General features: G+C 41.9%; 1 protein-coding gene across 1 annotated transcript in view; it reads left to right on the plus strand.

Moving 5' to 3' along the window:
* EXT1 (exostosin glycosyltransferase 1) overlaps positions 1 to 13,419 on the plus strand; it is a 287,950-nt gene extending 274,531 nt beyond the window's left edge. Inside the window, exons 8-11 of the mRNA XM_045453851.1 lie at positions 1,514 to 1,603; positions 7,169 to 7,329; positions 9,629 to 9,800; positions 12,853 to 13,419. Coding sequence (XP_045309807.1) covers positions 1,514 to 1,603; positions 7,169 to 7,329; positions 9,629 to 9,800; positions 12,853 to 13,038 — 609 coding nt within the window. The 3' untranslated portion in view covers positions 13,039 to 13,419. The remainder of the gene's footprint in view (positions 1 to 1,513; positions 1,604 to 7,168; positions 7,330 to 9,628; positions 9,801 to 12,852) is intronic.
* Positions 13,420 to 24,684: the final 11,265 nt, after the last annotated feature.

A 24,684-nucleotide genomic window follows, 5' to 3' on the forward strand; every position in this document is an offset into this window, starting at 1 on the left:
AGGCACAGAAGCCGATTCTGAGATGTGGGTTCATGGATGAGCTAGCTTCTTGGGGGTTGGGGGCCTCAGATTTGTGGAGAGCAGATCCTTGGTAGCCAGGTTCAGGGTCTCCCTTCTCCCTCTGTCTCCAATGACCAACTGCTGCATTCCCTGGCCCTTTGTGCCTTGGAAGTTGGTGGCAAATGTGCCTTTTCTCTCAGTCTCCAAGTGTGAATTTAGAGAGGATGTCACAACTGTGAATATAATTTCCAGAGGAAGGTGGTGAATATGAGATCACTTTATGTGCCCCCAATTCACTTTTGGGGTCCTTGTCAAACCTGAGGCAGGTCCAGCTTGGTGGATGAGGTGCTCTGTAGAAACTCACCATCTGGGATGCAATGCTGGTGGGTCCATCTTGAGCAAGACATCTAACCTTTCTATGCCTTAATTTTCTCAGCTGTACAATGGGGTTATTATAAAGATGAAATGTGATGATGTGTATAAAGAACTTGGAACATTTCTGACACAAAGTAAATGGGTTTTTTACCATGTTAGTTATTCTTAAATCATCATTCTCGTGGTTAGTTATCCTGTGGTACATTCAGCACAGAGGTTGAAGGTATGACTGTCACAGAGAAGTCTTTCTAGACTTAATTTTTCCAGCTGGTCCCTTTATCCCCAAAGCCCTCACCACCACCACCACCACCCCCCCACCAAAACACACACACCTCACCATGCCTTATCCTGGAGTTGCCCAAACTTTATTCATATAGTGCCTTCACAATGTGCCTAAATCCATAGACCACATGTGCTATGTTTAATATTTTTCTATAAATCAGCTTACTTTTCGTTTCAGTGAAATTATTTTTGAATAAGTTTACTGCTCCCTGTTATTGCTATAGCCACTAATCTCTGTGTATGTATATTTTCTCATCTGTGCTAACATCAGTGAAGAGTAGAATTTTCAAATGTGTGTCTACACCTCCTGAAATGACATGGCCTTCCAGTAGTGTGTGCCCCACACTTGGAATCATGGCTCCATCCATCCACTCTCTCCAGGCCTCAGGGTGCTGGTTCTTTCCTCTGTGCCTTGTTTCTGCCTCACTTCTCTTTATACCCGGTGGATTCCTGTCCATCAAGTCCTACTTAAATGTCCCGTCTTCTCTAAGGTTTTCATCTGCGCTTCCAAGTGGCTGGCTGCTGTGTCCTCTGCACCCCTGGCATGGTCCATATCGGGCTAGGACTGGTCAGCGGCATCTCGATGGCTGCGGACTGTGAACTTTCCCGACAGGAGAAAATGTCTTATTTACCTTGTACTCCCTTTGACTAGCAAGGTGTCTGTACACAGTAGGTGCCCATAAGGGTACATGATTCTCCACCGATGGGAAATGGAAATATTCAGTGTTGAAGGATGACACGGTGGTAGAACATTCTTTTCGAAGGTGAGGATGGGGGAATTTTCCTGAAAACGGGTCTCCAAATTTACTTCTTTTCTTTAATTCCTTTCCTCCTGTCTGCTTTCTCCCCACCCCAGGTTATGAGCAGCCGTTTCCTGCCCTATGACAACATCGTCACAGACGCAGTGCTCAGCCTTGATGAGGACACTGTGCTTTCCACCACGGAGGTAAGGAGCGGGCGTGGGCTCTTCAGGCAGGTGTCCCAAACCCCAAGGGGCCAGCGTTTCCTTTGCCCTTGCCTCGGCTAACTTGAAAACCTTTTTCAAAACTTCCTGCACAGTCGGTTTTAATCAACCTGGTTCCTGATAGCACCTTGCCACCACCTGGAACCTGATGAGGGCATTTTTTTCTCCCTTTGTTTTCTCTGCTAATTGGCTCCTCATTTGCATGGCTGTGCCTCACCTCTCCCCTCCTCCCTGCCCTCCTTTTGTTTTTCAACAGCACAGCTGTGGGCACGTGTGCAGAGCCAAGGGGAGTAGTGGGGGCGGGGGTGGGGAACCTGGCTAGCATCATCTTGAGACCACACAATCCAGAGCAAACAGCCCATCCTTCCCCGGTTATCCTAATGCCTGTGTGCGTGTGTGTTGCCGTTGTTAGGGAAAACTATTCTGGGTTCTGAAGGCAGGCCTTCTGTCTCCGATTCAAGTGCTCATTTTCCTTCACCCACACAAGAGCAAACGATTTCACTCTTAAGATGGAGTCGGAGATCCTTGCTATTTCAGATGTTCAGGTATTTGTGCCAAAAATAAGATTGCACAAAGAACGTGTGAGGAGGAGAGAGAGAGGAGGAGAGATAGATATGATAGAAAACCAATTTTTACAACCCGAATGAGTATTGATCTCAGAAACCTTACTTTAAACCATCGAGGGGACCAAAGACAATTCTATAAAAATGTCATATATCGGAAATGCATTATTTTTTTTTTTTTTTTTTTTATTTTTTTTTTTGGGACAGAGAGAGACAGAGCATGAACGGGGGAGGGGCAGAGAGAGAGGGAGACACAGAATCGGAAACAGGCTCCAGGCTCTGAGCCATCAGCCCAGAGCCTGACGCGGGGCTCGAACTCACGGACCGCGAGATCATGACCTGGCTGAAGTCGGACGCTTAACCGACTGCGCCACCCAGGCGCCCCCGGAAATGCATTATTAATGGTGGCTGCTAAAAAGCACAGAGACTGAGCTACTTATACCTCTACCGTTTTTCCTCCCTCTTATTCATAATCATTTTCTTTCCAATTTAAACATCGACACTTACCAGCATGCACTTTCCTGGACGCTGGACCGATTCTAATGGCCTGCTGCCTGCGCAGCCAGCGCTTGGTGTTAACCTAGGCCAACAGTCCCATGGCCTCTTTCTTGAAATTCGGTGGATGCTTCCAATTTCCATCAAATGGAGTTGAACAGAAGTTATGTGCAAGAGCTGCCTAAATAACCCCAGGACAAAATGCCCTGGGCCTCACTCACCTTGGTAAATGCTTTTTCTGCAGCCCAGGTTCTATAAATACTCAGTGAATGAATGATTGGAGAGATGTGTGCTGAGGTGTTTAAAGCCTGAGCACAAAGCCAGTTGCGGCACGTGCAAGTCTGCAGGAGAAAGGGGTTTGGGGGGGACAAGCTCTGCCTAATGTTCAAAGAGAAAGACAGCTGTGGAGTACAGGGTGTGGGACTCCAGCTTGCATGTTTCTGCTGCTTCCTGCAAGGGAAGCCGGCATCCCAGGAGCACATTCATTCAACAAGTATTTATTGGGGGATCTCCTTGTTCTGGTCTCCACTCCGGGTACCTTGATGACCCAGCTCCTGCCTCTAGCCATCACAGTGGTGGCAGCAAACAGAATTCAAGTCTAGTGCTTTCAGTGAAGGGCTTTAGGATGACTTAGGTGGGCGGGCTTGTAGGCACCCGGGTACCTGGAGAGCGACAAGAACCACAAGCAGCCCCCACCCCCAGGGGTGAAGAAGGGAGAGGAGGAAATCGTGTTTCATCATGTTTGAGAGGAGACTGCTCTCCAGGAGCTGTGACAACAGCGGAATATGGCAGATGGGGGCGAGATAGGGCAGATAACGGCGGGATAGGGAAGATGGTGGAGGGGTATGGACGACAGCAGCGGGATATGGCACGTGGCTGTGGGATAGGGTAGATGGCGGCGGGGTATGGTAACTGCCAAAACTCTGATGCCAAACCTAGGAGGGAGCCGGGAAGAAACACCCGGACCTCTCTCTTTCTCCTTCTCTGTCCCACCTCCATGTTCCTCCTGGTGACTGCCATTGACCCAACTCAGTCGGCCAGCAGCCTGCAAGGGAGACCAGGTTGTGCCATCCGTAGGGTTCCATCCTGCCGGGCCACAGAGCATGGCCAGAAGAGCAGGGAGGGGACGTCGGAGAGCAGACGGGGAAAAGCAGCACGCTGGCCTGGTAGAATGTGTGGTCAAGACATCTGCGGCGTCTATTTAAATCATTATCCCATGGCCTCAAATACTGACGCGTGTTACATCTTCCCCTGGGCAGAAGGCACTTAGTCCCACTCTACAGGTGTTTTTATCTGTCCCACGGGCAGGTATCTTGCAGCTTCTTTGACGTTTCCATGGGCTGGTGAACGTCTTTTCAAAGACTGGCAATTCCAGCCGCCCAGGGCGTGCTGGGAGGGACACGAGTCCTGTGTGAAGTAATGAGAAGTCAGCGTTGGGGGGGGGGGGGGGGGGGGGGGGGGGGGGGGGGCGGGGGGAGCGGTGTCAGCGTCGTTGGCCAGGGGTCTGGTTTACTTTTGCCTGCTGACCGCGAAGTGCTTGTGTGACCTAAAATGGCCGAGGACAAGGACTTCTCTTTTCTCACTTTTTAAGTGAATGGATGTCGGTTCATTTTATTCCCTCTCTGAGGATTCTTTGGTTGTTTAAATGCCTCTCTGTAGTATTAAGGATAGATTTTTAAACAGCATTCTGCAAAGGGTATTAGATATAGTTGGTTTACAGTTATTTACATTTATCTGGGTTGCTACAAATTCTCAAAAGGAAACAGATGTTGGTTTTTAAGAGAAAAGGCCCTAAGCTGACCTTTGCCTCCTTTGATGTGTTAATGATCTTCGTGAAAGCAGAACTATCACAAGAATCGTAGTTTTATCTGAATTTACTTTCCAGTTCCTTTGAAATGACTTGAAACGGCTTTGAGATAGTAAGAAATTCATGTGATGAAAAAAACCCCATCGGGTTCTATAGCAGTTGCCAGTGCGTGTGTTTCCTTTTCAAAGAATAATGGAAAACCCCAAAGAGCGCTGACAGCCAGGCTGATTCTTTGACGCTGGGCTGCATAATATACGGGCCCATCAGTTGGCGCCATTAGTATCGAGCGCCAGTGACGGTGTGCAGGTTATCACAACTGATTTCAATCTTCTGGCAGATACGGTCCACTCCCCTGCTGCTGGCTCCGAGATACCCTGCCCCCAACAAGCTTTCTTAATGTATTTTCCAACGCCTGGCTGCTCCCCCCCGCACCGCCCGATGTTTGCATTTGGGGGAACAAGCTACGTTCTTAAAGCCTTTCTTATCTTGAGTTAGGGAAACTAGATATTCAGAAAATTTTGAATTTATGGCTGTTCACAAAAATAGTGACTTCTGGCCCCCAGTGAATTCGGAGATAGAAGGACCCTCACAGATGATTCAGGCCAGTGTTTCCTAGAGGATGGTTTGTGCACAGTAGTTTTGCGTGGTTCATGGCAAGCATATTTCATTTCAACAATTGTATTTACTGTTTGTTAGAAAACAATATAGCCAGCAGTGAAACCTAGGATTTCACTGACATGTTTACATAGGATGAGGCTAAGTAAGAAAAGGAAAAAAACAAACATAGGCAATTTAAAGAAAAATATTAAATAAGTGATTGTGTGGTGTGGGAGTGTGGCAGAAAAGAGAATGATGTTATGCATGTGGTGAATGCTTGGGAAATACTAATCTAGGCTTATTTTATGTGCTCTTTATTTGACGTAAAATTCACAACATAACCATAAAATTAACCATTGTAAAGTGAATAATTGAGTGGCATTTACTACATTCACAATGCTGGACAGTCATCAGTTCTGTGTCATTCAGAAACATCTTCATCACCCCAAAAAAGGCTCCATATCCATTAATCAGTCACTCCGTAGCTTTTGGAACCGCCGATCTGGTTTTGTCTCTATGGATTCCCTTATTCTGGGCATGTCATATCATATGTGGCCTTTTGTGTGTGGCTTCTTTCACTCAGCATACTGTTTTCAAGGCTCAGCCATGTTCTAAGTTCTTCATTCTTTTTTATAGCTGAATAATACTCCATTGGATGGAGATACCATGGTTGGTTTATGTATTCATCAGTTGATAGAACTGGGTCGTTTTCGCTGCTGGCTGTTGTGAGTAGTTATTAGCTACGCTTTCAACCTCTGGGGGGGTAGGAACTGGCCTTACCACCATCACTCAGTTCCCAGCCACCATCCCAGCGTAGCAACTGGAAAAATTTGTAGAATAAATGGAATTTCCATTTGCGTGGCTTATTGAGAAGAGATTGGAGACAGGTCATGGGGTGAATGTGGGACCTGTATAAGAGTTAAATTGCTCTCAGTACTGTAGCAACAGAGGTAAAAAGGAGGCTAATGGTAACAGTACATACCAAGTCTGAAACCAGATGGCTGGATTGAAATCTTGGCTCTGCCTCTTACTAGCTCAGGAGAATTACGTGAACTTCCATATACCTTAGCTTCCCTCTCTGTAAATTGGAGACTATAAAATTACCCACTTCACAGGGTTATTATGTGGGTTAAATGAGTTAAAATGTGTAAGTACCTCACACCAAAGCATTACATGATTATGAGCATTAGCTGATCGCTTGCTGTTACTGTTTTTATTTTTTATTTATTTTTCATTCATCAAACAATCATAGCAAGTCAGAAATTAGCTCACACATTTGAAAACAGATTATTTGCTAATTATAAATGTCAGTTTCCAGCATGTTTAGAGAAGTACCTGTTTTGGGTTAGTATAAGCACTGGAAAGTCATTTACCTGCGTTTCCTTTAAAATAATCATGTGGCAAAAAATAATAATAAAATAACCATGTGGCTTCACTTGGAGCTTTTCCCCACTTACCCTTAGTGACTTTTCATTGTGGCTGCTTCTTCTAGATTTCCTTTTTACTGAGCATCTTCAAAGCTGAGAGGTCAGACTTACATTTCTTTATGATATCTGCTCTGAATTTCTGGTAGAACTTGTGTGGTTTTTAAGCATCTTTTCTCTTGCTCTTAAGAGGATGCTTTGATTCTAGTCACTTTGGCTTTGCCGTATGCTAGTCATGTTGCATGCTGTATATTCATACTCTGGATGTATACAGGAAATCTCCCGTTTATAAAACAGACACATTTGTGCCTCGTGTGAATCAGTGGTCACGTGCACCCTAGAGGAAGGAGGGGAGAAAGCAACTGCTTTTTTGACTTGTGTTTTTTCTTGAACAAACTGGATTCTGAAGGACCTATCAGCAATTTCTTTTCTTCTTTCATTTCTACACTCATCTGAAGTTTCTTCAACAGAAAACATTAAAATGTGCATAATTATGGGGCAAAATGTCAAGCAGTCAGTTTAATTTGCTGATGAATACATGGAATTAATGTTGCGCAACAGTCCTGGGATTTCGCATTATGAATTAGCAGGGGGAAGGTAATGTTTTGTTGACATTTGTTGACGCTGTTGATTGCTTGTTTGGCTTGTGTTCTGCCTGCAGGTGGATTTTGCCTTCACAGTGTGGCAGAGCTTCCCCGAGAGGATTGTGGGGTACCCCGCGCGCAGCCATTTCTGGGATAACTCTAAGGAACGGTGGGGGTACACGTCCAAGTGGACAAACGACTACTCCATGGTTTTGACAGGAGCTGCTATTTACCACAAGTGAGGAATTTAGACATCTCTCATATAGATTTTTATGTAACTCCTGTAGATTAGCTTCTGGCTGTTGCATAAATCGGAACCTGGGCCAGATCTTGTTAACAGTATTAACAAAAATTAGTTTGCATCACTGTTTAAGTTCTGTCAATGTGGCCAGCATGTGTCTTTGAAACCAGTAAAACCCCTTGGCTTACTGCATTTCCAGAAATAACGGTAGAGTAACATCTTCAATTTGTCTGAAGTTGGAGGACATACTCATGTACATTGAGTAACTGAATATTTTGAATAACAACTACAAAAGTAAATACTTAATTGTGCATTCCCAGGCACCATTCTGAGTGCTTGGGGTTTACCTTTGAGTAAAATTAAAAAAAAAAAAAAAAGGAAAAGAAATTCCTGCCTAAGTAGGCTTTCTCTTTTAACAAGGGGAGGACACAATATTCATAATAATTTTACAATAGGTTAAGGGAGTGAGTTATATAGCAAAAAGGCAAAGTCAAACAGGTCAAGGATCATGAGTGCTGAAGGTAGAGGGGAGGTTCGAAGGTGGCCGGTGATCCTTATTGAACAGGTGAGATCGGAGCAGAGCCTTGAGAAGAAATCATCCAAGAGGATATTTGTAGGAAGAGTGCTCCGGTGTAGGGAACAGCTGAACTAAGCAAGTGCCCTGAGCCAGAATATCAGGAAGACGAATGTGCCAAGAGTGGAGTGAGTGGAAAGCAGGGGAGAGAGGCATGGGAGCCAGTGCAAGGGTTTGAACAGAGTAGAGACATCTTTTTTAGGCATCCACTCTGGGTGCTGTGATGAGAACAGATGATACAGGGGACAGAGTAGAAGCAGGGTGACCTATTAGGAGGTGATTGACATCTAGGCAAGAGATGGTAGAGCCTGGGACCTGTAAGTGAGCACTGGAGGTAGTAAATAGGGATCAGATTATGGGCATATTTTGAAGATGCTCCAGTCTGATGACTAAGTTTTTTTGACCTAAGGAACTGGACGGATAGGAGTCATTAAAAGATGGAAAAAGCTCATATAGCTGAATTAGGTATTAGGGAAAATACAGGAGTTCAGTCTTGTGCATGCTAAGACCTCCAAAAGGGTATGTTGGAAAAAGGGCAAGAATAGAGATACACATATGGGAGTTGTTTAAATATATTTGGTCTTTAAAGCCAGGGGACTTGGGTAAGACTACCAAATTAGTGAGTGTAGGTGGCTAATGTTAGTGACTCAGTCATTAATAAATTCCCCATTCTTCTGCCTTAGTAAGGTGAACACACTAATCTTAACCTAGTCTTCTTTAGTAAAGAATAAAGAGTCTTGCCATCTCAGGGACAGAGTTACAAGTGCACAAGGTAGAAGCATTTAGGTTGACTGAATCTTGATCTTAAGACCTTACCTCTTTTTTTTTAATGTTTATTTATTTTGAAAGAGAGCGAGCAAGGGAGGGACAGAGAGAGAGAGAGAGAGAGAGAGAGAGAGAGAGAATCCCAAGCAGGCTCCATGCTGTCAACGCAGAGCCCAACACGGAGCTCAAACTCACAAACTGTGAGATCATGACCTGAGCCAAAATCAAGAATCGGATGCTTAATCAACTGAGCCACCCAGGTGCCCCTTAAGACTCTACCCCTTGAAAGTTCATTGTTCCCTTTCTTCCTGTCCCTATCACTCAATGAATCTGATTCATTCAAATGATTTTTCCTATAAATATATGCTATTATATCTATCTTAATAGTAGAAAAAATAGTAGAGGGAGAAATAATTCAACTTAATTTTGGGTTCTCCATAACGATTGACCACCAGATTAATTAGGGTCTTGATCTAACAGTGTAAAAATGTATGGTTTATAGGCCACAAAAATGGAATATTGTTGGACTCAGAGCCATAGGATAGTTGAATACAGTTCTGATTAAGCCAATAATTAAAATTATACAGCAGTTTTTAAGGATAGGTAGATAATGTGTGGATAACTTCTCTTACCATCTGAATATTCACCTTCTAACCAACCACCCTGATATTAAAGTCACACTGGCCAAGCATATCTGCATGTTATTTCCTTATCTGTGAAGCACGGGTAATGACGGTACCTGTATCATAGGCTCCTTATGAGGGTTACACGAGGCCTTTCTTGTAAAGCATTTTAGAACATTATGTGGCATATAGTAAGTACCATGTAAGTGATAGCTATTGTCATCATCTGTGATCCGTTTAGGGATTCAAAGAGTAAGTATAGGTTTCCTGTCAAAGAAGACCACTTGTCATGATATAATGATGGCCACCTATGAAACCTGTCTGGTTTTTACAGATATTATCACTACCTGTACACCCATTACCTGCCAGCCAGCCTGAAGAACATGGTGGACCAACTGGCCAACTGTGAGGACATTCTCATGAATTTCCTGGTGTCTGCTGTGACAAAATTGCCTCCAATCAAAGTCACCCAGAAGAAGCAGTATAAGGAGACAATGATGGGGCAGGTAAGAATAGAACTCTCCTCCTCTGCTTTGCTCTCTGGTGGTTCAGCCTAAGGTAATAAGGACTCACTGTTCTTCTAGGAAGCATGATGAAGAAATATACGTGTGTGTTTATACATACATACGTACACACACACACACACACACACACACACACACACACACACACACCTAAAAGCTTTAAGGGAGTATACGGTTGACACATGGATGAATAGGAAGACCTAAGTCAAGGGTATCTTTCTATCAAGAACATAAAAGCTCTTACATGACCTACAAAGTGCCATGAGAAAGATGTATCTTATCCAGAGTTAAAGACCTACAAGAATTTATGTAAGTTTATTGTAGGTGCTTTATGTAATGAATAGCTAATAATACTGTCTTCAACAGAGCCTTCTGGTAAGTGCTCTTGAGTTGGGTGAGCATCACAGTGACAGACCAGGAGTCATAAGCCTTGATTTTCACCTAGAACTAACATCTATAGGCTATACACAAGTCAGCTACCTTCTGAAACTCAGTTGGTTCATTTCTTAAAATGGAAATAGTAAAAGTCTACCTCAGGGGGTTGGGGTGACATGTATGAAAACTTTTATGAAAGTAAAATATTGTTGAGTCATGTAAGGTTAGTAGTAAGTAGTAGTAGTAAGTTTAAGATACTTGCAAGGAAATATAATTCAACTTTCTCTTTTTACAAGTAAGGAAATTAGGATCCAGAGACTTTAAATATAGTGCCACAAGTCACCTACTATTAGAGACAGAACTGGGAGTTGAATCCCAGGCTCTGTTCCTTCCACTGCTCATTATTTTACACTTCTAGGTTCCATAGCAGGGTGATCTAGATATGCTGTAGTTCATCCGCCTTTATTCGTCCTGGACAGAGCTCAGTACCAACAAGAAGCCAAAAACCTTTAGACCATTTAGATCCACCCAAGTTTAATCGAGAATCCAACAGTATTTGAGTCAACCCGGAAAGATGTACTTTTGAGGGTTCTATCAGTTCACTTGTTTGGAGCTTCCCATGTACCTGTTCCAGTCGTTATTGAAAATTGTATATAGATCTAGTTTTTTGCAAAGGAACACTTAGCCAGGGCTCATATTAACACAATTGATGATTTTTCATTCACTGAATTTAGTAAGAACAAAAAACGTGCAGGATTTTAAGTATATAAAATTTCATAATTCAGTATTTATGAATGTGTAGAGTATCGGACACTGTTTTAGATACTGGTTGTGACAGAGCTGCTGTCCTTAATGAGCAAAGAGTCTAGTGGAAAATTTTGTTTCCCTCTAACTACTAAAAGAACAAGCAAGAGGATTTGCAAGAATTTTTCATCTTGAAGGCTGACAGAGTATTCAAATTCAAGCAAGATGTATTGAGTGGCTACTGTGTGCCTAGCCATTTTCATCTATGTCACTTAGGGATACAACATTCCTTTAACATTGTTTGCTCAGAGAGTTCAGTGAACTTCCCTGAGGTTATGCACTAATTAGGGGTGGAACTCTAATAACACATGTTTTCTTAGGCATTGGTTTTATGTTCTTTTCATAGACTTGCCACTTCTACCAAACCAGTATTTCAAGTGATTTTGCACATATTTGGGGACACATCTAAATTCAGCCTTAGGTATAACTTGATGTATCTAGTTAATATGTACTATACGTGCCCCTGCTTCCTATCATGCACGTTAGTTTGTTGAATGTATGACTGGTGAAGTAAATGGATATCATGTGGTATGATTGTTTTTATTACACAGGAAATGTATCTTCTCTAAGGTGTTGGTTGACCAAAAAATAAATGTTGAAATCTAGAGGCAAAAATGATACTTGAATGACTCAACTGGATTCTTTTTTTTTTTTTTTCATATGTAAGAGAGACTAAGCAAGCTCTTGACAGTAGTTCCATTTGCATACATTTGCATATGTGAGCAAAAGTCTGGGGGTAGGGAGTCTGGCCCTTTGGGACGGTCTGCTCTGCTATGAACTCAACTGGTCAGCTTAATTAGAAGCTTTCTCTGACTTACCAAGTAGAGTTCTCCTACCATAAATGGTAGAGGATGGAACTCGAGATCTGCCCCTTTCTAGCCTTGAACAAGTAAATGTAACTTCCCTAAACCAGCTTCCTCATCTATGCAGGGGGGGGATGTTATTACCTGGGTGGATAACTTGACCAGGTTGTTGTTATGAGGCTCAAATGAGCTTCATGGAAACACTTTACAAGTAGTGTTTTGTTTGTTATTCTGCTGCTCAGAGGTAACTTGACATTCGTGTTTACCCTCAATGGTTCCTTTCAAGCACGTTGACACTTATGTTTTTAAGTACTCTGAGTGATTCTCACAGTAAAACGTACCTTCCTAGGAAAGTATTTTCTAACAGTACATGAGAATAAAAACACACACACGTGCATATACATCATTGTACAGTTGCCTATTGATAAATGTGTTTGTGTTTTTCCCCCATAATCTGGTAGCTCCCTTTTTCTTTGTTTCATAAAAACATGGTTTCAGAGATATTATGCTTGCTTAAATTTCAGTGCTTAAGCCATTTAAGGCTTTCTTTTAAATCAGTGTTATCCACATGATCTAAAAATATTTAACCAACCTTAGGGGAAACACAGAGAGCTAAAGAGATGGTAGGCATCTTTCCTACTTACCCAGAATCAACCACATAAACCAGAAGGTTTTAGAAACTGTCTTTGACACCATAAACACATTGTTAGTCATAGTATTTGATCGCAAGTACAAAGGTTTATGTTTACTGACCATAGTAGTTGGAATTCAACCGGTAAATCATTCCAGACCAGGGAATTAGTCAATATGGAGCTTTGTCTGTTCGCCTGTTTTTAACATCAAGGAAAGTCGCATATCTTGGGAAAACCTTCTGGCGAGGCTGAAACCCAGGACTAGTGCTGTCATCACCTTCTGCAGGCGCGTGGGACGTTTGGTGGCCCGTCCAGACCCCAAGCTCTGTCATTGCCCTGGAACCTGACTTGGTTTTCTGCGGTGTTCCAGCTCACCTTGCACTGTCTCATTGTCTTCCTCGTCTCTCTCCCTTTCCCCAGACTTCTCGGGCTTCCCGCTGGGCTGACCCCGACCACTTTGCCCAGCGACAGAGCTGCATGAACACGTTTGCCAGCTGGTTTGGCTACATGCCGCTGATCCACTCTCAGATGAGGCTCGACCCTGTCCTCTTTAAAGACCAGGTCTCCATTCTGAGGAAGAAATACCGAGACATTGAGCGACTTTGAGGAATCCGGCCAAGTGGGGGAGGGGCAGCGAGAAGGGACGGGGTCAGGCTGCTCTCTCTTCCCAGTGCAGATCCGCTAGCAGCGGAGCCAGATTGTGCCAAGTATCCAAATAATCTTAGATGAACAGAATGACAAAAAAAAAAAAAAAAAAAAAAAAAGGAAAAAAGAAAAAAAAAAGGCCAATGAAAACTCGACTCCTGGCTCCTGGGACTGCACAGGACTGCTCAAACTCACCTCACTGGCTTCTATGTCCCAAGACTAGGTTGTGTACAGTTTAATTATGGAACATTAAATAATTATTTTTGAAATGATTGCTATGCAGGTTTAAACTTTTTTAATGATCAAAACTATTAAAAACCAGAGTTCTTTCTTTAATCAAAATTGTGTTGGTTGTGAATATTTCAAAGCTGCTACTCTTCTTCCCACAAACATCATTGCCGTCGGTCACGCAGGGTTCGCAGCAGTTACAGACGCTCAGACTTCATGGAAGACACAAGAAGTCACTCCACCCAGTGTCAAGAAATAACCGAGCCTAAGTTTAAGACAAGTTCATGATTCCACTTTGCCAGTGCAAATGTTTTCCACTTCCGAATTTGCAGATCCACTTGAATGTCTATCTCTAATATGTTGCTGCATGAGAGAAAGTATTATGACCTCCAGGTAGACAGTTGTAGCAGAAAACTTTATGTTTGAGACACAGAGGTCTGATCATCTTTGGCATTGGGGGGTGGGGGGAGTTAGTAGCAGGAAAAGACTGTACAATTAAGAATGTTCAGTGCACACAAGGAACCATCCAGACAATCCACCAGGATATTAGTGAGATGGGAATAGCGACCCACAACAGTGACCCGAGGCTCTTCAGGGATGTGGGCTAGATTATACCTTTAACCGTTGACACAGGGCCTCTGAGAGCTGGGAGAAGGCTTTGGTTTAGAGGCAAAGGAACAGTGAATGTGTCCATGGCAGACCAGCAATCACAAGACGAGCTCTTTATATTTGTGAAAACCTCGAGTTTCAGAAGCTTCTCATGAGAAACAAGTAATCATATAGACACTCTCCCCATTGAACATGAGCATTGCTGACAAGGAACTGAGGGTACACCTCACCTCACCACTGGGATCCTTATACCACTCTTTGGTCAAACCTTGTTTTGAGCAAGAATCCAGCAAACAAAATAATCAGAAACAAATGTGAATACCGTTTCCTGACACGTTAATGTTTCGGTGTGTGGAGAAGCTGTGTAGGGCTTCTTGTTAAAAAGAACACTTCTATTCCTGCAAATGCTGCTTTCAGTCTCTGATTATTGTGAAACTGCAAATAGAAACAGAAAATATATATGTATCCATTCACTCCCTTCTAAAAGACGGAGATTTCTGGTATCAAATGCCTCCTTCCACTGGGAAGAGGCAAGAGAGAATAGAGGAGAACATTATTGGGTCCCCCTGTTATTCTGAATAAACAAGGCGCACTTTAGTTCTTTCCCCCTGGACTCCCATATAGCTCATAAACTTATTTCTAGTGTTGCTTAGAAGAAAATCCCATTACAGAATTATGTTCCAATCATTCCAAGTGCCTGGCTTAGGTCAGTGGGAACCATAAATCCGGGAGACTTGAACTCCTCTTGCTTTGCAGACGTCCGGAAGGGAAAGAGGGGTGGGCTAGAAAGCAAGGACAGAGGGCCCCCACAAACAGGACAGACACTGGGTGTTTGCAGAGTCCCAGAGAGGTGACTCCATGCTGCCTCACGACAGCACGAGGGCCGGCCCACGCATCCAGACGCTGTGTTGTGAGTGGTGGGCAGGCAAGGAGGTTCAGCGAAAGGGGGGGCCTTCCTTTGCAGCCTCATGACTCAGAACAGTTGTTGAAGTCTCTCTCTCTCATCCAGTTTGACCCAGCTTTAGCTCACTCTCAAGCATGACGTTTTCTCCTAAGTGGATGCGATTCTGTCTTCCGTATTTGTTGAAAACGAATTCTTAGGTCCACAGTACCTGCACTTGGTTCTCTGAAATGCCCCGTCTAATAGGTTCTTTGCCATTTAAGCTGCAACTCTTAGTGACTTAAGCGGTTAGTAATTAATCCTTACTCATCTGGCCTTTGCAAATTTGTATTTAAATTAATTTTTGAGGACTGCCAAATTATTCTTGCGTCTTCCTCTCTTGCAAAAACGCATGCAGTGTTTTGTTCAATGACCCCAAGCCAACTTGAAACTCATGTTGTCACTTGGCTTGCAGAGCAGTGTCCCTCATTGTACCAGTCAGTTACATGAATGGATTTGAGGGACTGCCCTGCCAGATTTACCTGCCCCAAAGCTCACAGGGCATATTCTCCACGAACAGTATGTGTTCCATGGAAAAAAAAAAAAAAGTAATTATAAATGAGAACAACATCTGACACACTCAGCCACTTCAAATCTCCATGGTTTCATTTCATGTCATTGTCTGAGCAAATCTCTTTGGGATGCTAGCTAGTATGTTCTTTTCCCATTCGGAACATACAGCTGGGAATTGAACAATGCTTAGCAAATCAGTGAGGCTCAGCAGTAAGATATAATTTTAATTCACTTAGGCAAGAGTTGTATTTCACTGCAGCAAGTTGACAAATCATAAGCATCTCTGTAGGGTGTCCAGAGTTATCTCTCTCAGTCAAGTTTAATGATAACCAGGTGTCCCTAAGTGGGCCAACATGAATTGGAAAGAAGCCAAGGCCAGAGTACAATGCCAATCCCATAACGAATTACATGCAGAAACTCCGTAGAGGACTCAGCCACTTAGGATTTCCACACGTTTTCCAGTTCCACATTAGAATAATTTTTTCAAAGCTGGCTTCTGTATTTACATGAAATGGTTTGCAAATACAAAATCAAGTTTGCACGTACCTGAAATAGATCACCTTTGTTGAAAACGAGATAACCGAAAACGGAGAGCGTAGAGAAAAATCTATGAACTAACCCCGGTAGCCATGCACAAAATATCACATACCTAGGTGGACCCACCTGGACATAAAAGTACACTCTCCAGAGGATGCTTCAGAAGAAAGTGAAATCTCTCCTACCCGGAATCTCATGTGCATCACGGTTTAATTTCTTCTTGTTACCACTGCTGCTCAAGGACTTCCTTCAATTATTCTTTTGGAGTGATTTTTGTTTTTCATTTCCAGTAGGCTATGTTAGCCTTTATTTTAGCTGTTCTGGATACCTGGTCACTTGAAGGTCTGTCGTGCCAGTGGCCTTTCATAAAGGCTACTGAACTTAATTTAACCGGGGGCGACATGAATGAATATGAAGAGACCCATATACTGCCTTCTTTTTTTTTTTTTTAAGTGGGCTCTTGATTTAAGAACTAATGAAATTTTCATCAAACCTGTTTGGAGGGCAGGAGTAGGGAAAAGGCAGAGAACTCTGCCAGGTTAGAATCTGAATAAGACTCTTGCTGGACAAGCTGAATTAAGGATGCAAAAGCCGAGGCAAACTTCCAGACCTGAATGTGTCTTATGTTCCCCCCGGGTCTGAGAACTCCAGTTAAAAAAAAAAAAAAAAAGTACCACTTACTGCCATGAACTCTGAAATAAAAATGTCCCTGCCTTCTAATAGTTAATAGAATCGACATGCAGCCAGTGCAGCAGGACATCAGTTGCTGAATTCATTTACCTAGTTTCCATTTTCAGCTGGCTTTGTCATTCTTGGCCAGATTTAACCCAGAAAGTTCTTTTACTGCCGGCCTCATTTTCTCAGGCATGCTTGAGGGGGACAAAGTTGTTTTGACTTGCGTTTTCAGTCAATAAGCATTAATATCAAACTGTGCTGAACTTGTCTCCCTCAGTCTTAGAACTTCAGCATGCAGACATTAGATGATTCTTCGACTCCGGGTCTACTTTTAAAAATGGGATCCAGCCTCCTTAAGAACACGGCCTCCCCCATCGATTCCATGAGACTGTCTGGATCCTGTGGATGGATATGGAAAAGCAGCTATTTACAAAATAATCTCAATAATGAAGATGACTCCTGAAAACCATCTCTTCTTTTTACCTTTTCCAGAAACCAAAGGATTTTATTGTCATCGTTTTTACTTAGCAGGTTCTTATCAGTAGTTGTCATTGAAGTGCCAACATGTTCCATGTTGGGAGCCTAGATGAACTCTCCAAACTGCTGACCTCCACAGCCCAGTTAAGTAGGTGAGGAAGTCTGTGTTATCCTCTGGAATGAGAGGCAAGTAGCCGCCCTCAAGAAAGCCCTCAGATTGGCATGGTCCCACCCTTGTTTAAAATCAAGTCAAGCTAGCTTTACAGTCACTCTACTTTTGTAATAAGTTGCCCTTTAGGCTTCAAAGGCCATTTGATTTCTGCAATAGTTCTCTGTTCTTCTCCTACAGGACTACATCCCTTTCCTTTGGGTTGTGATTATTACTAAAACTGGGGCCATGCAAATGACCTGGTTACCATGTAATGACCCTTGTATGTTTACTTTGAGAGAAAAATATGTGTAGGATATGTTGAGGGGTAGAAGAAAGGCAGTAAAAACGAACTAATTTAGGTGGCAAATTGTAAAGCAGAAAAAAAGAAAAAGAAATATACCTTATTTTGTGTCCGATGTACATTTGGGACAGTTTTCTAACAATGTTGCCGATATCTCTGTAGTATCATCACAGGACTTCTCGTAAGTGTTTACCCCGTTTGCGATAGACTATTAATTAATGCAACGAAGCCCTGAAGTGCATTGGAGAGAATGTGTGTGAGAAAATACAAAGCCATAGATCTTGATTTACTTCATTGACCTGTGTAACTTTATGTCTGAGTTTTGCCATCCAAGATAGATTGTTTTATAGCAAGTGTCGCCAAAGACTGTTTCCTTCCAATTTATAGAAGAAGAAAAAAGAGAGAGAGAGAGAGATTATTAATAAATGACATGACTTTTCATCTGCGTGGTTTTCATTCCACCTTTTCTGTTGATGACAGAAAGGTGTCGGTTCTCAGGAGGACTCTGTGTGCTGGGGAAGGCAAAGCTTTGGGGAGATTTGGGGCGGTGGGGGGCAGGCAGAGGAGGTTGGACCACGTGTACTGGGTGCAGGTCCAACTCTCCCCGCCCGGATGCAGTCCAGCGCCCAGCCTCTCGGGCACCACGGTGCTGCCAGCAGCCGTCTTCCAGGCCAGACGCAGCTGGGGCTGCTGGAAGCTGGCCAGGGTGAATGCTGGTGATGTGCCCAGTTCCCAGTGTTCCTCCACGCAGGCGCTGGGACATCGTGGTGAGGCCGGGTCCAGAGCATCTGGAGCCTGACAGCTGTGGCCATTACCTCCTTTGGTTTCAACTACTGTGTAAAGCTCGTGAATTACTGGCTGGCGAAGCATTTATTAGACTGGCATTTCTCAAAAGAATTTATAAATGGTTCCAGGTGTGAATGCAGCACCACGTGTCAGGACCATCGTAGTCAGGTTTATCCAGTAAGGAAACTCCTGTCAATCCCTCTTCCCTCCTTCCTTTCCAGGGGCATCTCCTCATCGCTTTTTCTACCCTCTTTCTTGGGACATTTTTAGAGAAAAAACATCAGTCACCAATGTCACCAAGTTGCAGGGGAGCAAATGCCCAACTGCACTTGGGGGTGTTGATTTCCTTTCGGGTATCAATCAAGGTTTATGTTTTGTGTTTCAGTTTGTCCATCTGTAAAATGGTTACTTCCGAATATTTATTTACAAGTATTTTGTAAGCAACTACTGTATACTCAGCCCTGTGCTAGATGCATCGGAGGGAATTTTTTAGAAATCCAACTCCCTGTCAAGGGAGAGAGAGGTCAGGGTCTGGTTGGACAAGGCAAGCCATCAAAGGAGTCTCAGCAAGGAATTTGCCAAGTCCGGGGTTCAATGGTTCTGACAGTGCTACTTGTAAAATCTGGCCCTATGGTGTTACTGATGATAGAATCCCAAGTGTGAGAGCACATTAGAAGGCCCATTGGAGAAGCAGCTTTAAAATTCAGTCCAACCCTACCTCACAGATGTTTCAACGAATGCATAGCATGCAAAAACACGTTGAGCAAACCTACTTAATAAATTAAACATGGTGTTGCTTTATAATCTGAGCGTTTCCACCAAGTTTCATAACAAGAGAAAACTAGAAGTTATTAATGGACACCTGAGTCATTCCATACTGGCCACCCTTAATGTTAGTCTGATTGCAGGAACTCATAATACAGGGGGAATGAATTAGGCTATGTCTCCTACTGTTTGAGGCTCAGCTATACTTTGGAGGATATAATGGAGGTATTTGTTTACTACAGAGGATCCAAGGTTTTTATTTGCATTTGACCTCACTCAGATGAGCTGTTCAAGTGCACTGGTTAAAGTCCCAATCTTCTTTTTTAAGATTTATTTTATTTTTAGAGAGAGAGAGCATGCAGGGGTGAGGGGCAAGGAGTGGGGGGAGAGAGTGAGAGAGAGATTGAGAGAGAGAGGACCTCAAGCAGGCTCCACACTAAGCAGAGCCTGATGCTGGGCTTAATCCCACAACCCCAGGATTGTGACCTGAGCTGAAATCAAGAATTGGACGCTCAACTGACTGAGCCACCCAGGTACCCCAAAGCCACCCAGGTACCCCAAAGTCTTTGGAACACAGCCACCTGGTTTGAATCCTGATTCTGGTCTTGATAGTTCTGTGACCTTATGGAAGCTACCTGCCCTCTCTGTGCCTCATTTTCCTCAGAATTGCACTAGCCTGTACCTCATAGGGTTCTCATGAGGGTGAAATAAATTAATAAACATAAAGTTCTTAAAATAGCATTCAGTATAGCATAAGAAGTACGTAAGTTTTACCTAACATCAGTAGTTAATATTTTGCCAAAATGGTTTAAGAATCGTTTCCTTAATCTGTTAAAAAGGAAACATTCTGAGTTTAATGTTCAGGATATTAATACTGACCCAGATTAAACTGTGATCTTTCTAGTGTCCCAGGCATCTCTTGTTTTCATCTACAATTATATTTTAATGTCTGTTGACATGAAATCATCATAGCATCCAGGAATAGGCAATCCATCAGCAGAAATTACACAAAGTCAGGTTTTTATTTTCTGGCTGAACTTCTTTGAAGAATGGTTTGTTTTTTATTCTCATTAAATGGAATATAGTCAAGGTGGCTGAGGACTAAAAGGAAGTTTAGGTGCCAATTATTAATGTTTCTTTCCTGGTGGCTTCAATCACATTACGAAAGAGAACGTGCTCTTGCCAATATGTAAATGATTTGCCAAGTTGAAATTTCTTTTCCAAACTAAATGGCAAATAACCTGGTTTCTTTGGCTAAATCTACTTGTAAATCAAACCTAAGATGTGTCTTTAATCAGAGAGGATCAGTTATCCCATCTCAAAGTAGGGAAAGCAAGGTTAAGCAATGAAAAGGGAGACTTGGAAGATATTTGCACTGCTCCCCAAAGATTTATATATACATGTTATTTTATAACATGCTTTTTAAAACACATAATATATAGCAAACATATTTCTATGTCATCACATCTTGAATAATCAAATTGTAATGAATGCATAGTACTCTGCTTTATGGCCATTCTATATTTTCTTTACCCAATTCTTAACTGTTGGAAATTTACGTTTTTAAAATTTTCTTATAATTATGGGATAAATATTGTAATCAACATTCGGTCAATGTAAGCCATGTTACGATAAGTATTCCCAAAGAAAAATCTTTGTTCACATCCATAACCAGTCTCTTAGGATAAATGATAGACCTAAAATTAGCAGGTCACATATTATAAATGTTTTAGACTTTTGCTGCATATTCACAAGATATTTCAATGTACTGTAATGCCTACTGAAAGAAAATTTAAATTGACCTGATAAAAAGCTATCTAGAAAATACAATTGCAGTTTGGCATCCATCATATTTTTACAATTGGGGTCCAAAAAAAAATAAAATTGGGGTCCATGAAGGCAAAATTAACAAATGGTCATCTTCAGTGGTTAAAAAAAACAGTTGGATATCATTCCCCAGGAAGGACTAGCTTACTGGTATTAGCCCTCTCGTTGAATATTGGAAAATTTTTTCTAGGTAACATGTCCCTTATGTCTTTTCTTTTTTCAAGTTTATGTATTTATTTTGAGAGAGACAGAGATAGCACGAGCAGGGAAAGGACAGAGAGAGAGGGAGACACAGAGTCTGAAGCAGGCTCCAGACTCTGAGCTGTCAGCACAGAGCCTGACTTGGGGCTGGAACTCACGAACCATGAGATCATGACCAAAGTTGGATGCTCAACCAACTGAGCCAACCCAAGCACCCCCACTGGTACCTTAAAAAGGAGATACCATCTTTTCTCTAACATTATGTGCATAATACAACGTGGTAACCTTTACACTAATGGCATAGCAAGGCTATCCCAGAAATGTTGGAGAGTAGGCATTTCACATGTCTTGAGGGGAGACTTCATTGAAGATGTGTGTTTAAGTGAGAACCTTAAGAAATAAGTAGCAATTTGGGGCACCTGGGTGGCTTAGTTGTTTAAGTGTCTGACTCTTGGTTTTGGCTCAGATCATGGTCTCATAGTTATGTTGAGTTCAAGCCCTGCATCGGGATCTATGCCGACAGCCTGGAGCCTGCTTGGGATTCTCTCTCTCTCTCCCTCTCTCTCTGTCCCTTCCCCATTCATGCTGTCTCTGTCTCTCTCAAAATAAATAAATAAACTTCAAAAAAAAAAAAAAAAGCCAGGGCTGGGCTTTTTAAAGAAATAAGTATCAATTCAATTAACAGAAAAGAGTGGAAAGGACACTACTTACTAAGGGACATGAACTCAAATACCATCCATCAGAAGTATGTACAGAGGGAAAAGTGAGAGCCTAGATCTGTGAAAGACATTATCCTCACACAAAGACGTGGTTGGTTCAGTCTGACATGGCTTAGGATGACTGTGTGGCTAATGGCAGGTGCTCTCAACAAAAACTAGAGTAAGGAGGTAATAATAATAGTAATAGTAATAATTTCATTGAATCCCATTTTCTTTTCTCCTAATGCAAAATGTTCAGTACAGAACACTGAAATTGTGGGTCATATCTGATTTTACTGCACTCACCAAAGTATGCAGAGGGGAGCAGAAAGCATATTCTTCTCAAAATCTTTAGGAACGGTCTGGATCTGAAGACTTTTGAAATGGAAAAATTGACTTCCATTTCTGGTTAGGATGTAGAAAGTTGCAGGAGACTGTCACACTCATCCTGACAATGAATGTAAGTCCGGTAAGTTACAATATCATGGTAATTTAAAGCCTGGCAGAAAACAGTAACTTAAAAACAGAAACTTAAATGAGCTAAATCTCAGGAAGAGACAATCCATTCCCAAGAGAAGAGTATCCTATAGCTGCTTTCATCCTAGCAACACCAGAGTGTTACTCCCTTAGAGAGTGGGGAAAGGAGAAATCAAGTGAGTTGCTAATAAACTTTCAGTGGCCATGTGCAGGCTGGCATGAAGGACTCAAATTCCCAGGCGATACCGTCGCCTATTGATCCATGCCTACCTGCCAATTCTTTCCCATGACATCCTCACCAATTTTATATAGCAGGAGACTGAATGCAAGGCAAGAGAACTCATAGAAACCATTTGAGTCACACTGAGTCTTCACTGGGTGAAGGTCAGTGGTCTACGAATATCTGGAGGAAGGGAAGGAAAACAGAAAATTCTTCTCATCCCAACATGTAGAGGACCATCACAGTGCAAAACAGTGGCCCACTGAAGGTTGGGGGAAGAGCAGGAAAGCTGAGATCCCCCCAAAACACGCAGGAGAGACCCCCTTCAAGATTCACTGGACTTCCACTTAATACATGACCATGACCAACCAAAGGCTGGGAGAGGACAAGAAAATTAAGAAAAAATCCCCCTGAGGTTCACAGGACCCTCACCAAATGCAAAGCAGAAACTCCTCAAATTGTGGAAGCAGGGCATGAACGAGAGAGTCCCTTCAAGGTACATAAAGCCTGTATCAAATGCAAGTCATTGGCTTACTGGGAGCTGGGGACAGGGCAGGAGAGCTAAGATAGATGCCCTGAGATACATAGAACCATCCATCTGGCAAGAATGTGAAGAAAAGGGAGTCCTTGTGAACTGTTGGAGCAAATTTATATTGCACTAGTGACTATGGAAAACAGTATGGAGGTTCCTCAAAACATTAAAAATAGAACTACCATATGATCCAGCAATCCCACTTCTGAATATATATCTGAAGGAAATGAGATCACTTTCTGGAAGAGATAGCTATACCTCCAAGTTCACTGAAGCATTATTTACAATAGCCAACATAGGGAAACAATGTAAGTGTCCATCAATGAATGAACGGATAAAGAAAATGTGATATATACACATATAATATTATATATAATATTTTGTATATAATATATATTGCATATATGTAATAATTATATATATTATTCAGCCTTAGAAAATAAAGAAATCCTGTCATTTGCAACAACATGGATGAACTTTGAGGGCATTATGCTAAGTGAAATAAGTGAAACAGAGAAAGACAAATACTGTATGTTCTCATTTATACGTGGAATCTAAAAAAAACCAAAGTCATAGGAATAGAGAGAAGAATAGTGGTACCAGGCGATGGGGGTTGTGAAGGTGAGGAGATAGGTGACGAAGGTAGTCAAAGGTAAAAACTTCTAATTATAAGATGAATAAATTCTGGGGATGTAATGTACAGCATGGTGACCATAGTTGACAATACTGTATTGTATATTTGAAAGTCGCTAAGAGAGATCTTAAGTTCTCACCACACACACACACACACACACACACACAAATGCAAATATGTGAGACAATGGATATAGTAACTAATCTTACTGTGGGAATAATTTTGCAATATACACACATATATCAAATCACCACATTGTACTTACAATTACATTAAATTATATCATACACCTTAAATTTATAGAATGTTATATGTCAATTATATCTCAATAAAGCTGGGAACAAAGTGAGTTCAAATGTTAAAATTGATGGTATTTAAGAAAAGATTAGAAACAATCTTCTTGACCTTGGCTTTGGAGTAAGCAAAATGTCGAAGGATTAAAAAAAATTACCAACCATAAAGGAAAAAAATTGATCTCCATTAAAATAAAAACTTTCTGTTTATCAAAAGACATCATTAGGAAATACTCCTATGAAGTCTGAAATAGGCAAAACTAATATACAGTGATAAAAATAAGAACAGTGGTTGCCTCTAGGTTGGGGTAGATATGAAAGTAACTAGAAAGCAGTATGAGGCAACAGCCTAGGGTGATGGATATCTTTCTATATCTTGAAATAGGAGATGATTATATCAGTGTGTGTAATTTTCAAAACCCAAGGAATTGTACACCTATCTGTGTATTTTATTGTGTGTTATTTATACACATCAATTTTTAAAAATGTTAAGAATACGTAAATTCACTAGCAATAAAATAAACACAATTTTGAAAAAAATTAAAATAGGGTGCCATGATTCCAACCTTGGCTAATGAGGGCCTCAAATATTAGCCAATGAGAAGACAAAGCAGCACCTTTCTTAAAAGTAGGGTGGTGCACCAAAGTGACACATTTGAACATAGGAAGGAAGGTTTTATCCTACTATGAGACACTAAAGCAATTGTTTTTCAAACTCTTGGGGTCTCCGACTCCTTTGAAAT

Source organism: Leopardus geoffroyi, chromosome C3, assembly GCF_018350155.1.
Source record: "Leopardus geoffroyi isolate Oge1 chromosome C3, O.geoffroyi_Oge1_pat1.0, whole genome shotgun sequence".
Lineage (NCBI taxonomy): Eukaryota > Metazoa > Chordata > Mammalia > Carnivora > Felidae > Leopardus > Leopardus geoffroyi.